The 15,494-nt window shown below is 40.9% G+C and overlaps 1 protein-coding gene across 2 annotated transcripts in view; it reads left to right on the forward strand.

Annotated features, from left to right (window-relative positions):
* Positions 1-15,494, forward strand: part of SMC5 (structural maintenance of chromosomes 5) — a 43,218-nt gene that overhangs the window by 4,213 nt on the left and 23,511 nt on the right. For both annotated transcript variants that reach the window (XM_072359403.1, XM_072359404.1), the window contains exons 4-8: positions 2,279-2,441; positions 3,782-3,916; positions 4,914-5,054; positions 7,244-7,405; positions 14,965-15,036. In XM_072359403.1, coding sequence (XP_072215504.1) covers positions 2,279-2,441; positions 3,782-3,916; positions 4,914-5,054; positions 7,244-7,405; positions 14,965-15,036 — 673 coding nt within the window. The remainder of the gene's footprint in view (positions 1-2,278; positions 2,442-3,781; positions 3,917-4,913; positions 5,055-7,243; positions 7,406-14,964; positions 15,037-15,494) is intronic.

Here is a 15,494-nt window from a genome sequence, read left to right on the forward strand (position 1 = left end):
CTATTGCCTCACATCACCCTTTAGATATTAATAAACATTAACCAGATCCCCCCTCAGTTGTCTTTTCCTCAGTCTGAACAGACCCAGGTCACTCAGCCTTTCCTCATAAGGGAAATGCACCAGGCCCTTTATTGTATTTCTGGCCCTTTGTGGACTTTTACTAGGAGATCTCTGCCTTTTTTTAAACTGGGAAGCCTGTAACTGGACACAGTGTTCCAAATCTGGCCTCACCAGGGCTGTGGTGAGGATCACCTCTCTTGATCTGCTTGCCATGCTGGTGCTAATGCAGCCAAGGATGCCATTGGCCTTCTTGGCCACAAGGGCCCACTGCTAGTTCATGGTCAACCTGTTGTCCACCAGAACACCCAGATGTCCTTCAGAGCTCATCTCCAGGTGGTCTTCCCCTAATCCGTACTGATGCATGCAGCCATTCTTCTCCAGCTGCACAACTCTATGCTTGCCCTTGTCAGTTCTCATCATGATCATGCCTTTCCAGCTCTACAGTCTGTCCGGATTTTGTTGAATGGCAGCACTGCCTTTTGGTGTGTCAACCACTCCGTCCAGCTTTGTATCATCAGCGGTCTTGCTGAGAAGCCTCTATCCCTTTGTCTAGGTCACTGATGAAGATGTGGAACAAGACTGGGCCTAGCACCGACCTGCTAGTTACAGGCCTCCATTTATGACTATCCGCCACTCATGACAACCCTCTGAGCTCTGTCAGTCAGTCACTTCTCAGTCTGTCTTGCTGTCTACTCATCCATCCCATACTTTCTAAGTTTCATAACAAAGATGTTGTGGGAGATGGTGTTAGAATCCTTGCTGAAGTCAAGGGACTCAACATCCACTGCTCTCCCCCCATCTACCCAGCCAGAAGAAGGCTACCAGATTGGTTGAGCATGATTTCCCCTTGGTGAATTCATGTTGACGACTCCTGATAACCTTTTTCTCTTCCAGTTGTTTGGAGGAGGTGTCCAGAACAAGTTGTTCCATCATCTTTCCAGGGATGGAGGTGAGACTGGCTGACCTATGGTTTCCCAGATGTCCTTGCTGAATTTTGGAAATGAGTGGCATTAAATCCTTTGGTCTTGATGGACTTCTCCATTTTCCAAGATCTTCCAGACATGATAGAGAGTTCAGCAGCAATCTCTGCCAGCTCCCTCAGCACAGATGGGTGCATCCTATAGGGGATTTGTGTGCATTGATTTTGGCTGGATGCTCTCTGACCATCTCTTTCTGAACCCTAGAGAAGCCTTCCATTTCCCAGACTTGCTCTCTGACTTCTAGGTTCTGGGATTTCCAAGGGGCAGTCTTCGTAGACTGAAGCAAAGAAGGTGTTCAGTATCTCCACAAAGGTCTTTGTGTCCCCTATTGCCGGGGCACCCACATCATTTAGTAGGGCACCCACATTTTCCTAGTCTTCCTTTTACTGTCAACATCCTTTAAAAAACATTTCTTGTTGTCCTTTACCTCCTTTGCAAGGTTTAATTCCTGGTGGGCTTTAGCCTTCCTTGTTGCATCCCTATAGTCCTGACAGTGTTTCTCTATTCTTCCCAAGTGGACAAGCCCGCTTTCCACATTTTGTGGACCTTCTTTCCTTTTAGCTTATCTGTGAGTTCATTGCTCATCCATGCAGGCCTCCTGCCATCTTTCTTATTTTTTGGGTTGCACCAGTCTTGAGATCTTGATTGTCTCGTTGCTTATTTGTTTCTGATGTTAACCTTTTTGAAGTGCTGACGTAGAGAACTGCATGGGCAATTGGTGCATCACTGCAGTTCTTTAGAAGCAGAAAATGAAAGCATATTTGTGTTTTCGTTCAGTACGATGCTGTTTTTACTTCCAGGTGGAATGCATATACACAGCTTACGGATGGACTTCTGTACATGAGTGTTTCTTGCTTTAAGAATTTAGTGGTTTTATACCTCCTGTGTGCCAATTTTAATGCTTACTATTTTAAATAAAATTTATGTTTCTATATAAACTGTTCCATATGTAATAGTTTTTATACTGTTGATACATTCATTAGGAATATGTTATTTATATAAGTACCTCTGAGCTGAGATTTGGATGTATTTGTGATGTTTTCAGTGTTGCAACAGAGATACAGTGGGATTAATTCATCAGTAAATTACTGGATATTATCTGAAGCAAAATTTTCCACAAATGTTCAGTTATTAAATATTTAAGCATCAGAGAAGTTTTTAATGTGCTAGCTAACATACTTTGACATTTTTTAAGCTTTTGTACTCTCAAAATTCTAAAAACTTTTTTTATTAATCAGGTTTAAAGAACCTGAGAATATCATTATCACACGTGAGATTCAAGTAGTGACCAACACATCAACGTGGCATATCAACAAGAAACTAGCAACCCTGAAAACAGTAGAGGAGCAGGTTGCAGCGCTAAATATCCAGGTGGACAATTTGTGCCAATTTCTTCCTCAGGTATGAAATACTTTGAAATATGGAGATTGCATGGAGTGTTATGTTTTCAGAGGGTTTTGTAGCTTCTTATTTCTTCATCTTACAGCGTTTCAGCAATTTAATAAGGCCATTCAAATGGTGAGAGGGGGGAGATAATAGTATGTGTGGTGGTGAAGGAAGGAAGGGGATACATAACCTTTAACTCACTAACTGGACAGATAACCTTTAACTCACTAACAGAACAGACTTTACCTTTGTTTGTCTTTGTTTGTCTTTTGTGACCAAAGAGAAAGCAGCTGATGTTTCATCCTCATCACTACTACTGTAGAGGTGTCCTGAAACACTTCAGCAAAGCTGTAGTGAAAATGGTATAAGATGTTGAGATGTTTGTGCCCTTACCTGTGTGATTCCTGCAGTCATAGAATTGTAGAATGGCGTGGGTTGGAAGGGACTTCAAGGATCATTGAGCTCCAGCCCCCACTGCCACTGGCAGAGCTGCCAACCCCCATACGTACTGCTAGATCCGGCTGCCTGGAGTTCTGTCCATCCTGGCCCTGAGCACTTCCAGGGATGGGACATCCACAGTCCTGCATCTCTGACTTATTCTGTCAATCTCTGTATGTGTTTTTTCTCTCTTTATAACTGGTCACTTCCTCAGGATTGGATTCTGTAGTTGGTAAGCAAAGGGAAAGAGTCATCTGGATTTCTTTGTCCGAAATCCAGAAATCAGCCTTGTTAAGTGACCTTGCAGTTGCAAGAATAACTGCTAATAGCCTTTTTGTTTACTTCTGTGGCTCAACAGTTTCTTGAGCATAGGGCAAACTTAAGGATATTCAGAAAGAATGTTTGTAAGAGTAAAATTTTCCTGAAGAGAGATGTCCTCTCCCTTTCTTGGGAGCTTAAACAGTGCTTTGGTATCTGAATCCATGCTTAGGAAGGTTAGACTTTCTTTGCAGATAGCTATGTTGTTCAGAGTTTCTGGGCAGATAGTTCTTTTCCTTTCCAGTTCATAGAGATCTTTACAGTAAGGGGAACCTTGTCAGAACCTAGCCAGTCTTGCCTGCTTGTCTTTTCTAGGAGAAGTGTATTCAAGAATACAGATTGAAAAACGTAAATTACCTGAAATGAACTCTTCCATTCAGAATAAATGATAGGCGGTTGAAAATTGATGAGCTGTCCCCAGCTGCTGAAATAACTAAGAGCTAAGGTTTAAACTTCCTTGGACTATTAGATAGATTACTATAAGTTAGTTGATATTCGTGAGAAGTAGTATTGCTGTGCTTAAATCCAGTGTTACTGTACTGTACTATTTCAACCACTGCTGTATTTGTATTGTTATTTTGTTTGTTGTTATTTTGTAGGACAAAGTTGGAGAATTTGCAAGAATGAGTAAGATTGAACTACTTGAAGCCACTGAAAAATCCATTGGTCCTCCAGAAATGTATCAATTACACTGTAAACTGAAAAGCTTAAAAGAAAAAGAAAGAGAACTAGAGGTAAACTTGCATGTTTAGACAGACAGGAATGACTGTAGGGGGAGTCACATAATAAAATTTAATGTGAAGTCTTAGATTTTTTTTTTACGGGTTGTTGTTCATTTTCCAAGTCTGTAGTTAAGTTCATTTTACCCAACAGTGCACATCTTCTTTGATGTCTCATTCACTCTCAAGCGGGCAAGCATTAAAAATACATGAAGGCGAGTATTCTGCACATGGAGGAGAGGGAATGCCTGCTGTGATGTCCTCATGATTTTTCTGGGGTCCTCGAACGACAATAACTACTTTCTGGACGTACCTTTTATGTTGTTTAGGACCCATGAGCTGCAAAGATATATTTGTTTTAATCTTGCTTTCCGTAATTTATGGAAACTAAAAGAAAAGGATTAGCATGTGCTGTATGCTGCAAAGTTGTCCTTTTGTTAGTGTGCTAAGTCTTTCCCTAACACTCATCTGCGCTGTGAGCTTCCCAGATCTCAAGTTTTGTAATCTTAATGGAAATAATGTGTTTCTCAGCACTGAGAATGGCATCTTGGGAGCCATGTTCTAGAAAATGGCTGTTGTTGTTAGTACAGGTGGTTCTCTTAATCCTTTGTTCCACTCCCTAATAATGCACTTCCATTCATACATAGTACTTCAAAATACCGATCTTAGTATTTCTGTTACAGATCTCTGCAAGATGTTTCTTAAGTATTTTTGCTGCTTCTGTTTGGCAGAATCAGCCTGTATGGATGACATCAGGAGACTTTAAAAAAATTTGGAATGTTTTCTTCAGATTTAACTTAGATTTGTTTTCACAGGAAGTATTTAGTGAACTTACTTGAAAAAGCTGGACAACTATTCTGGTTGTATTGTTTCTCTATAATTACTGCTGTACTAAATTGTCCTCTGATGTTAAGATTTGGCATAGTTAATGTTCAGGTGAGGTATAGATGACTTCTGAAATGTGTTTTCATGGAGTAGATACTATAAAATATGTAAATGTGTGTTCTTACAGAATGTGTTCAAAGACAAAGTTAACTCTTTGGAAAAAATGAAACAGAGGGCTGAACGATACAAACAAGATGTTGATAGATACCATGAATGCAAGCACCATCTAGACCTAATTGATATGCTTCAGAGAAAAAGACCTTGGGTGGTAAGTTTTAATTTTCTACTCAGTGATTTTCTTACCTAACCTAATTTTCCTAATACAGCAATGCTAGAACTGTGCTGTGTTAAATGACTTAGTGTTAAATTAGGTTATAGCAGCTTTCTTTAGTTAATTTTTCAAATGCATAGAAATAGGTACTGTGAAGAAGAAATTTTGACTGAATAGCCTGAATAGATTTTTTTTTTAGTTAATCATGTACGCTTACAATTAGATTAAATAACTAAGAGAAAGTGATGTCTGTGATAGATCCACACTGATGGGCAGCGAAGCTTGATCACAGCATTCTATCATTTCCCCACCTCCTCCTCAAAAGAGTTGAGATAAGGACAGAGATTGCTCTACAGGTACTGACAAAACAGACTCAGCATAAGCAGTTTTACATAATGTAGTGCCTGCTGCTAACAGACTACAGCAGTGAGAAACTAAAAGAAAACCAAAACTGGCTTTTCTTCCTCTCCTATGAGCAGCACAGATTGGGGGCTTGTAACTCTTCATCTCTGCTGCTCCTCTGTGGGCACTCCCTTCCCCGGTTATACATGGGGTCTGTCTCATGGAATGGCATCCTTCCCAAACTAATCCTCTGTGAGCTTCCCACAGGATGCAGATCTCCAAGTGCTGCTCCAACATGGCTTCTTACTGTGGGGCCCATCCTTTAGGACTGTGCTGCAACACCATGAGTCCCCATGTACACCAGCTGCCCTGATCTCCTGCTCTACCGTGTGTTCCTCTCCACGGGCTGCAGTGCCACCCCGCCAGGGCTTGTTTCTTCTGGGGCTCTCCATTTGCTGCAGCCTCCTTCAGGCCACATTCGCTACTGCACTTTGGGCTCCTTTACCAGCCTGCAGAGGGACAGCCTGCTGCTCCTCTGTGGACCTCTCCTGAGCTTCAGGAAACTTGTGTTCCATACCTGGTGTACCTCCTGCCTTTCTTGACCTTGGAGGTTATATGTCTGTTTCTTTCATAGTTTTTTACTTCTTTCCCCCAGCTGCTGTTGCATGGCAGTCTTTGCCTTTCTTCAGTCTGCTCTCTCAGAAACACACTGATTGTTGGTCATGGCTCAGCTCTGGCCAGCGGCGGGTCCTTTTTGGAGCAGCTGGAGCTGGCTCCAGTATGGTGCTGGGCCCTGCTTACAGAGGCCACAAGTACAGTCCCCACCTCTCCAACCTTGCCATGTAAATCCTACCCAGTGGTAGATAATGCTAAGTTAGTTCTTACAGATGGAGCTTGTATTCTATTATTTTTTGTTTTGGTTCAAAGCTTAGAGTAATAAGGGCATATGCAGTGGACCAGAGGCTTTCTTCCATGCCTGTCACATCTAGCATGCTTTTTTCCTCCTCTGCATCCTCACTTGTATCTTTTTTTGCTCCTTCGAGTATCTCTTTTTTTTATTTAAACATGTAACAAACATTGGACTGCATGTTTTTGCTTTTTTTCCTTTCTTTTCTCCAGGTGATGTAAAAAAGTAATGACGTGAAAAAATAAACTGTTTCTAGTAATGACTCAACCATAACTTCTTTCTCAGAATTCCCAGCTTCTTGGCAGTAGCATTTTTGATAACTGCACTGCTTTCCATTTCTTCTCTGGGACGCTTCTCCAGTTGGACATCCTGTATATTGACTTCTTTGGTATTTGTAGTCAAAGGCAGAAATATTTTGTGGGCTTTTTGTTTGTTTTGATTTGTTTTTTCTGTGTCTACTCTGTGAAGTTTTCTCTCTGTCACTCCCTCTCTTTCCCCTGTCTTAACTTGAGTTTAATGCAGTGTTACATGCTACTAGCTCTGACCTGTAGCTCTGTCCTTTCTCCTAAAGTTTTCTGTGGTTATTTGCTTCTTGGGTTAAGAACTTCAGCCTAATTCATGCTCAGAACATAGGTGGGCTAAATAATTACTTTTTCTGCATTGATCCTGGATGAATATAGTGGAAGAGTTGTTTCAGGCAAATTCATAGTTTCTTCTGCTGTTCTGTCACCTAAGAGCCATTTAATGTGCTTGTTATTCATTGAAGACTAAATGATCTCTGTATCTTTTGGTTATAGTGATCAATAACAGGAGGGTTACTAAAGTAGTCACCCTAGTACTAGGCTCTTAAGACTTTTGTTCAGTTACATAAAATGTTGAAGCATCATTGGAATGGAAGACAAAAGTCTTTAATTATGTTACTTGCAACTCCTCCAAGGAATATGAAACTGTTCGTCAGCAGCATGAGAGTGTAAAACAGAGGAGAGACCAGGCCAAGGAAGAACTGAAGAATCTGAAAGAAATGCAATCTCCACTGACAAAAAAAATTCAAGAATGTGAAGAATTGTATAATAGTCTGAATATGAAGATCAGAAATACCGTAAGTATTTTAAGCTCTCAGTTAAAGTATTCATATGTTCTTTGTTCAGCTTTGTAAAGTGTAAAACAGTAGCATCTTTCTTCCTAGTGTGCCATAATGTGCTTTTGAAGGCATTGGTTCTGGCTTTTGCACATCCCTGTTCCGCTAAAGCAGCAAAGCGTAAGGAATGCATTTCTTAACAAACCTTAAGCATCCACTCTGAAAGTCCACTCTTGGCATTACAAAAATAGGCACACTTTGTATTTTTCCTAAAGAATCTTCTGGAATATTGTGTTAACAGCTTCCCTAAGTTAGATAGCTAAATTAAATCTGAAGTGTGTTTTCATCTGATCTGTACTTTGCTCATGGATGCTCTTTGTATCTTCTGCAAATATGGCCAGATTGGTGGATAATTTAGGCTAAATTCAACTTATCTGGTCCAACAGATTTTCTCTAATGTTTAGCCTTTATTGCATGAGTAGGGTGTAATGTTTTCAGTAGACAGTCTTCCATCAGTTGCAAATATTGTTATGCAGAGAAGGAATTTAAATGGTTAGTTTGCCTGTGCTTTACATCTGTGTCCGGTTTGTGGGTAGCTTTTCTTTGTAGGGATAAGGAAAATTATAATTGTTGTATGACAAATAGTAAGGTACTGCCATTCACAGCAGGACTTAACTATCAAGTAATCAGTCTGCAGACATGATTGTATGTGTAGGCAGTAAAATGTTTTAATAGCTAACCCAAGTTAGCTATTTATCTCCAGAAAAAGCAACTCCCCCACCTCTCTGGGATGCTTGTTCCAGTGCCCTGTCGCAGACAAAATAAAGATGTTCTTCCTCATGTTTGTTTGAAATTTCTGGTGTGCATTGCCTCTCTTCCTGTCCCTGGGTACCACTGAAATGAACCTGGCCCCTTTACTTGTCTCCTGCACTTTAGTTAATTGCAAGCACTGATGGGATCCCCTCTCAGTCTTCTCCAGGCTGAGGTTACAGATCTCTCAGGCTTTCCTTGTATGAAAGATGCTCCAGGCTCCTCATTACCGCTCTGGCTTTCTGCTGGACCCTCTAGAAGGCTGCTGTCTTTGTTGAACTGGGGAGTCTAGAACTAGATCCAGTACTGAAGGTGTGGCCTTACCAGGACAGAGTAGAGGGTGAGGATCACCTCCCTTGAGCCGCAGGCCATGCTCTTTGTAATGCGTGCTAGAATATAGTTAGCCCCTTCTTGGCTGTAAGGGCATGCTACTTGCTCATGGCCAACCTATTGTCCAGCTGGACCCTTAAGTCCTTTGCAGAGCTCCTTTCTAGCAGGTCATGTCAGCCCCTAACCTGTACAGAGGCATGCAACCATTCCTCTTCTGGTGTAGGACTGCAGGAGTCTATACTTGCTCTTGTTGAACCTCATCAGGGTTTTTTGGTGGTGGTGTGTGTGCTTGTTGTTTTTGTTGTGGGAGTTTTTGTTTGTAATTTTTCTTTGTATTTTATGAGTAAGTGCTCTTAGAGGAAACTGAACAGCTGGTAGCAGTGTAAGCACTGTAAGGCTTACATTCCTGTGAAGTGATAAGCTTTGTTTACATGGCCTGCTTTTATCTTGCAATGTTTTAGTTGTAACTAATTAGTAACTAATATTTTTGTTTATATTTTTAATTAAATGCTATGCTGATCCATAACAATCCGTTTGAAACTAGAAGGAATTCTGCTACAAACCATTGTTGCCACAATTCATAGAAATAATGGTCTCTTTTCATTTAGAGGTTAGGTTCTATATCAGAAACCTATGACAAAATAGCGAGCCTTTTAGTTTTAACTTGAAGAGAGCATACTTTGTATAGGCTGTTTGCTGCAGAGCAGTATAAGCAAAGCTGGGGAGATGTGCTTCTTAACTGACTTACACCCTTTTATGACTAGCTGTTTAGATTTGTTTCACTGCTGTATCTAAACTTGTGAAGTACCAAACTCTAAATGTTTACAAGGCTAGCTTTATGCTAAAGTGGTATTATGTTTGGGCTTGGAGAATAAATTACAAGTATTTTTGTTTTACAGTATTCTAGAAACTAAAAGGCTGCAAAGAAGGAGAGATGTGACATTTGAAATAAACAACTTATAGAGGTCTTACTGAGATGTTCTTATACTGCTTTCCAGTGCTTACTTTCCAATGTTTTGACCGTGATGTAGTATTGTATGTGTCATTATGATACAGCATTTCCAAAACTGGAATTTTTTGCCTGATGTTAAATGATGCCACCCAAGTCTAATTTGGATGATTAATACGCCATCTTCAGAGCCCCTATAGAGTACAAGATTGTGTCGAGAGGCTAAAGGGAATCTATGGTATGTCTAGTTATGCCTTCAACATCAGTATAACAGACAAGCTAATGAGAGGTTTTGTTTAACTGTGTATCTTCCTATGGTATTGTTTGGATAAGAAATACCCTTGAGATAAATAGTTGCCCATTAATCTAGGTAGACTTCTAATAGTTTTTGACATTAGATGTTATGTTAAAGTTATGCACTCATACTTCTTGGACTCTGCAGTGGTAGGCTGTCCTTGTGTGCTGAAACTCCCACATACGCTTTTTGATTGCTTGTGGAATGAAGTTCTTAGGAAACATGGTCTTTGCTGCCTATGCTATTAGAAGATAACTCCAGTATTTCAGAGATAATTGTGCTGTAAACCAGGATGAGCTGATTGGTGAATAATTTTTATTATAAGAGCAGTATAACTTGAATTTTGCCTATTTATTTATTTATTTATTTATTTATTAAGAAACAAACTTTCAGGTGGGCATTAAGAGAAAGCAGTTTAACATTTGAAGTTTTCCCTATTCTGGACAAAGACCTGTAGGGAACTTGATTGTTTTTAGGCCCTTTGGTTGAGACTTATCTGTTACCAAATACCTATAATCCTTGCTGCTTGTGTAGGGGTTATTCTTTGCTTGAGAGTATATGATAACAGAGATAAGCTGCCTTGTCATTATGTGTTGCTTGCATTTTGTTGGCAAAAAGTCAGACCCAGTGTTATAATTTTTGCCTGGAAGGAAGGGTATAAAAATGAAGGTGGAGCTAAACTTTGGAAGAAAATACTGTACCTAGGGAGAGTGGCTGTTTCTGGTGTCTCTGTGTTAAAACCCTTGCAGTCTGTTAGACTGAAAAATAGAGTCACGCTTTCTGCTTTAGGCGTATGAGACATGTAGGTTCTGAAGAAAATTGCATCCTCCCATTTTGAAGGAGAAGGATAATAAAATTGGGAGAATACTGGAATAATTTCGGCATCAATTGCTTTGCAATTTTTGACAATATTTAGTAGTATAAAGCAGAGTGTTATGGTTGTACCATGAAAACTATAAACATGATTACAGCTGTTAATCTGTTCTATAAAGTTGGTATATATAAACATGACAACTGAAATTAAAATGATATCTTTAAAATATCACAGAATTGTAGGGGTTGGAAGGGACCTCTAGAGATCATCGAGTCCAACCCCCCTGCCAAAGCAGGTTCCCTACACCATGTCGCACAGGTAGGCGTCCAGGCGGGTCTTGAATGTCTCCAAAGAAGGAGACTCCACCACCTCCCTGGGCAGCCTGTTCCAGTGCTCCGTGACCCTCACCGTAAAGAAGTTCTTGCGCACATTTGTGCAGAACTTGCTATGCTGAAGATTCAGCCCATTTCCGCTAGTCCTGTTCCTGTCCCCATGCAACAGGATATATATATATATATATTATATTGTTCCTTGAATAGGGCTCTGACTTTGAGGCTTCGGAATTGTTTTACAAATGTTTTCTTATCAGTTTCCTGAAAGAGGTATTCATCTGCAGTGTGCTGCTTGAGATCTTTAGAGAGAGCACTATGGAATCAGTACTGTACCGTAGTGAGTTCCAAGTCCAAGGTGTGTAGCTGTTCCATCTTGCCTCCATACAAACAATGGCAGAATCAGGGTCTGTAAGTTGTGTGCACCTTGTAGCTTGCAAGAGGTTGAAGATTCTTCACAGTTTTCTCTATGTGCATTGATGCTTTTCCTTTGTGACTTGATTTGTAGGAAGAAATGCTGTATTTCTATGCCTGCACTGTAATTTACTCAGGCTTTCTATCCTGCCTTACTGGTTCAGGGAAGAAGGCAAATTTGTAGTGAAAGCGTGGTATTGTGATTATAATTGTTTGGTTTTTTTTTTTTATATGACTTGCAACTAGTAGCTTTTTCTAAACACTTCTTCCAAGTGATAATCTTTTAAACCTGTTAATTTAAGTGACAACTGAAGTTGAGTAATGCGATGCTGAGATACTGTAAGAAGTCTGAAAGATGCCAACTTCATTTCTTATCCTCTTTTTATGCTTCCCAGGTATCATTTTGAGACAAAAAGATTATGGGCCTTCTCCTACTCTTTTTGCTACAACAAGTAACAGGCACAAGTTGTTATGCAGGAGGTTCGCAGATGACACTAAGTTGGGAGGGAGTGTTGATCTGCTTGAGGGGAAAAGGGCACTACAGAGGGACCTAGGTAGACTTGATTGATGGGCCAAGGTGAACGGCATGAGTTTCAATAGGACCAAGTTTTGGGTCCTGCATTTTTGTCACAACCCCAGGCAACCCTACAGGCTTGGGGAGGTGTGGCTGGAAAGCTCCCAGACAGAAAGGGACCTTGGTGTGTTGATGGACAGTCGGCTGAATATGAGCCAGCAGTGTGCCCAGGTGGCCAAGAGGGCCAATGGCATCCTGGCTTGTATCAAGAATGGTGTAGTGAGCAGGACTAAGGAAGTCATCCTGCCCCTGTACTCGGCATTAGTGAGGCCTCACCTCCAGTACTGTGTTCAGTTTTGGGCACCTCAGCACAGGAAAGATATGGAGGTACTGGAGCAGGTCCAGAGAAGGGCAACGAGGCTCGTGAAGGGCTTGGAGAATCAGCCCTATGAGGAGAGGCTAAGGAAGCTGGGGCTGTTTAGTCTGAGGAAGAGGAGGCTGAGGGGAGACCTTATTGCCGTCTTCCAGTACCTGAAAGGTTCTTACAGTGAGAGTGGGGCAGGTCTCTTCTCACTAGTGACATGTGACAGGACGAGGGGAAATGACCTCAAGTTGCACGAGGGCAAGTTTAGGTTGGATATTAGGAAGAACTTCTTTACAGAAAGGGTGGTTAGGTACTGGAATGGGCTCCCCAGGGAGGTGGTTGAATCGCCATCCCTGGATGTGTTTAAGAGCCGTTTGGATGTGGTACTCAGGGATATGATTTAGCAGAGGGTTTTTAGAGTTAGGGTACTGGTTAGGCTGCAGTTGGGCTTGATCTTCAAGGTCTTTTCCAACCTGGACAGTTCTATGATTCTATTATAAGTTCTGGTCTCTTTATAAAGTCTCTTTATTGAGAACAGTGAACCATGTGGGCTTTCTAATGCTGAAAGAGATTGTCCAAAGAAGTAATGGGATCTCTATCACTGGAGGCTTTCAGGACTTAGTTAGGCAAGTGTCTTAGTGAAATCATCTTGGAAGCAAGAGATTGGACTAGATGACTTCCAGAAGTTCCTACTAGCCTATATTGTTCTAATGCTCTCTGGACAGTAGTGCCTACTTCAGCTGTATGTTCGTAAGTCTGGGAGCCTGACAGGATTCACCCCAGAATACTGGTGGAGTTAGTGGAAGTTATAGCTGGACCTTTTTCAATGATTTACTGGAGGTCTTAGGAATCTGGGGAAGTCCTCTCTGACTGGAAGCTATCCCATGTGGTACCCATTTACTACGTAAATAGATCTGGGAAACTGTTTGCCTGTTTCTCTAACATTGGTGCCTGGCAAAGTTGTGGAGATTATCCTGGGTGCCATTAAAAGGCACTTAAATAACAAAGTAGTTATCAGACATAGTCAGCATAGGCTCATGAAAGGGAAGTCCTGGCTTAAACATTCGATCCCTTTCTAGGGTAAGGTCACCTGAATAGTGCATGAAAGGATGGGAGTGGCTGTAATCTTCCAGTATTTTAGTAAAGTCTTGGGTACTGCCATTCATGGCATCCTTTTGTGCAGATTGTCCAACAGGTACATGTTACATGAATGATAACTGGTCGAACAGCAGAACTCAGAAGTTCATAGTGAATGGAGCTATATTGGGCTAGCAGCCAGTCACTTAGCTGTGTTCCCCCAGGCCTCAGTTCTATTGCCAGTCCTCTTCAACTTTTTTGTCAGTGATCTGGATGCAGGGCTGGAATGCATCTTTGAGAAGGTTGCTGATGATACTCAACTGGGACGTGCTGTTGACTTTCTGGAGGTACAAGAGGCCTTGCAAAGATAGATTGGAGCTCTTGGCAGTCAGCAGTGGCATAAAATTGAACAAAGGAAAATGCCAGGTTTTGCAATTGGATTGGAGTGTGCCAGATGGAAGTACATAAGTGGCTGAAGGGCAGCCCCAGCAGAAGGTCACCAGCATGTGCTGGTGACAGCAGGCTCAGCATCAGCCAGCAGCATAGCCTTACAGTCAAGAAGGCAAACCACATTTTGGGGTGCCTTAAATACAGCATGGCCAGCTGGTTGAAAGAGGTGATTCCTCTGCATAGGTGTGGTCTCGCTTTGAAGTATTGTGTGCAGTTCTGGGCTCCACAATATAAGAAAAGGTCCATAAAAATCTCCACAGGACATGGAAACTCTTAACAGACCTGGAAGGCATGACCTGTAATGACAGGCTAAAGACACTCCAGTTGTCCAGTCTTAAGAAGAGGAAGCTAAAAGGTGACATCATGACTCACTGCAGCTCCCTGAATGGGAGAAGCAGGGGAAGGTGCCAGTCTCTGCCCCTGGGAACTGATGACAGGATGCATGGAAATGACACAAAGCTGTGCCAGGAGAGAGATTCAGATTAGTCATTAGGAAAGATTTCTTTGTCATGAGAATGGTCAGACATTAGAATGGGCTTCCTAAAGTGGCAGTTGATGCCCCAGGCCTGTCAATGGACATGTTTGAATATTGCCCTCATTAACTTGCTTTAACTTCTTCTTAGCTCTGAAGTTGTAAGGCACTTGTACTTGACCATATTTGCGGGTCCCTTATAACTGTCTTGTCCTGTCCATTAGTCAGCAATTTGTAATGCTTGGCTTTGTAGGATATATCATTAGCACGGTGTGCTTCGGAGTCAGGATAACTTTGACAAACTGCTTTGGCTGTCCTGAGCTTACAATTGAAGAATCTTTTTAAGATTTGGTCCAAAGTATAAACTTTACTTAATAAAGTTGATTTAGAAAAAGAGTCCAGTTCTTGCAGTTTAAGGATATGAATGTTACAGTTTTTAAGTCAAAAGTGGAATTTTTTAGGTTAAGAGGCTTCTTCTGTAATGCCTGAATTTGTGGATCATAGCTGATTCTGCATAGTTATGAACAGATTATATGCCAATACTCAGTTCTGTACAAATTGCTGAAAAGTGCAGGTGTTTTGGATACAAGTGAGGGTAAGAAACTGGTGAGTTTGCCTTTCTCAGTCATATATGTTCACTTACAGCTCTGTTTTCAAAAATGAATTTAAAAAAATGTTAATTAAAAAAACCATTGTATTTGTACATATTCGAGTGTTTATTCTACATTTTATTACTGTCTAATCTAAATATCTTATATGCAGGCTGATGAAATCAAAGATGTTTCTCAAAAATGTAAAGGAAAGCAAGATGCACTGGACATGAAAGATAAGCAAGTAAGATCCTTGATGTTTATCACCTTAATTTTGGTGTTTTTTTGCTTATTTATCAATTCATTGCTGGCTATGGTACATGCTGCATTCAGGTAGAATGCTGGTCCTTAAATATAGCAGTAAAACACATATTTTGTCTGCTCTCTTGTCAGCAGTAAGAGAAATCTATCTGCAGATGTTTGTATGCTTCTTGCCCTCCAGTACAGAATGAATCTTTGCATCTTCTAAGCAGAGAAGAAATCTTCTGAGACAGACACCTAGTCAAGTGGTTGTAACTATTAAATAGGTGTATGTTACATAAAATCAGTTACTTCAACCTAAAAGCTTTCAGAATGGATTGAATGTATGTATGTATGTCTATGCATTATTGGTTATTCTTGAGAAGCTACAGCTTCTGTCATACATTAGTGCATACAACATTAAACAGTCCCTCAAATATGCGTTGTGAGAGTCTAGGGTTA

The sequence above is a fragment of the Excalfactoria chinensis genome, chromosome Z (assembly GCF_039878825.1).
Source record: "Excalfactoria chinensis isolate bCotChi1 chromosome Z, bCotChi1.hap2, whole genome shotgun sequence".
Taxonomy (NCBI): domain Eukaryota; kingdom Metazoa; phylum Chordata; class Aves; order Galliformes; family Phasianidae; genus Excalfactoria; species Excalfactoria chinensis.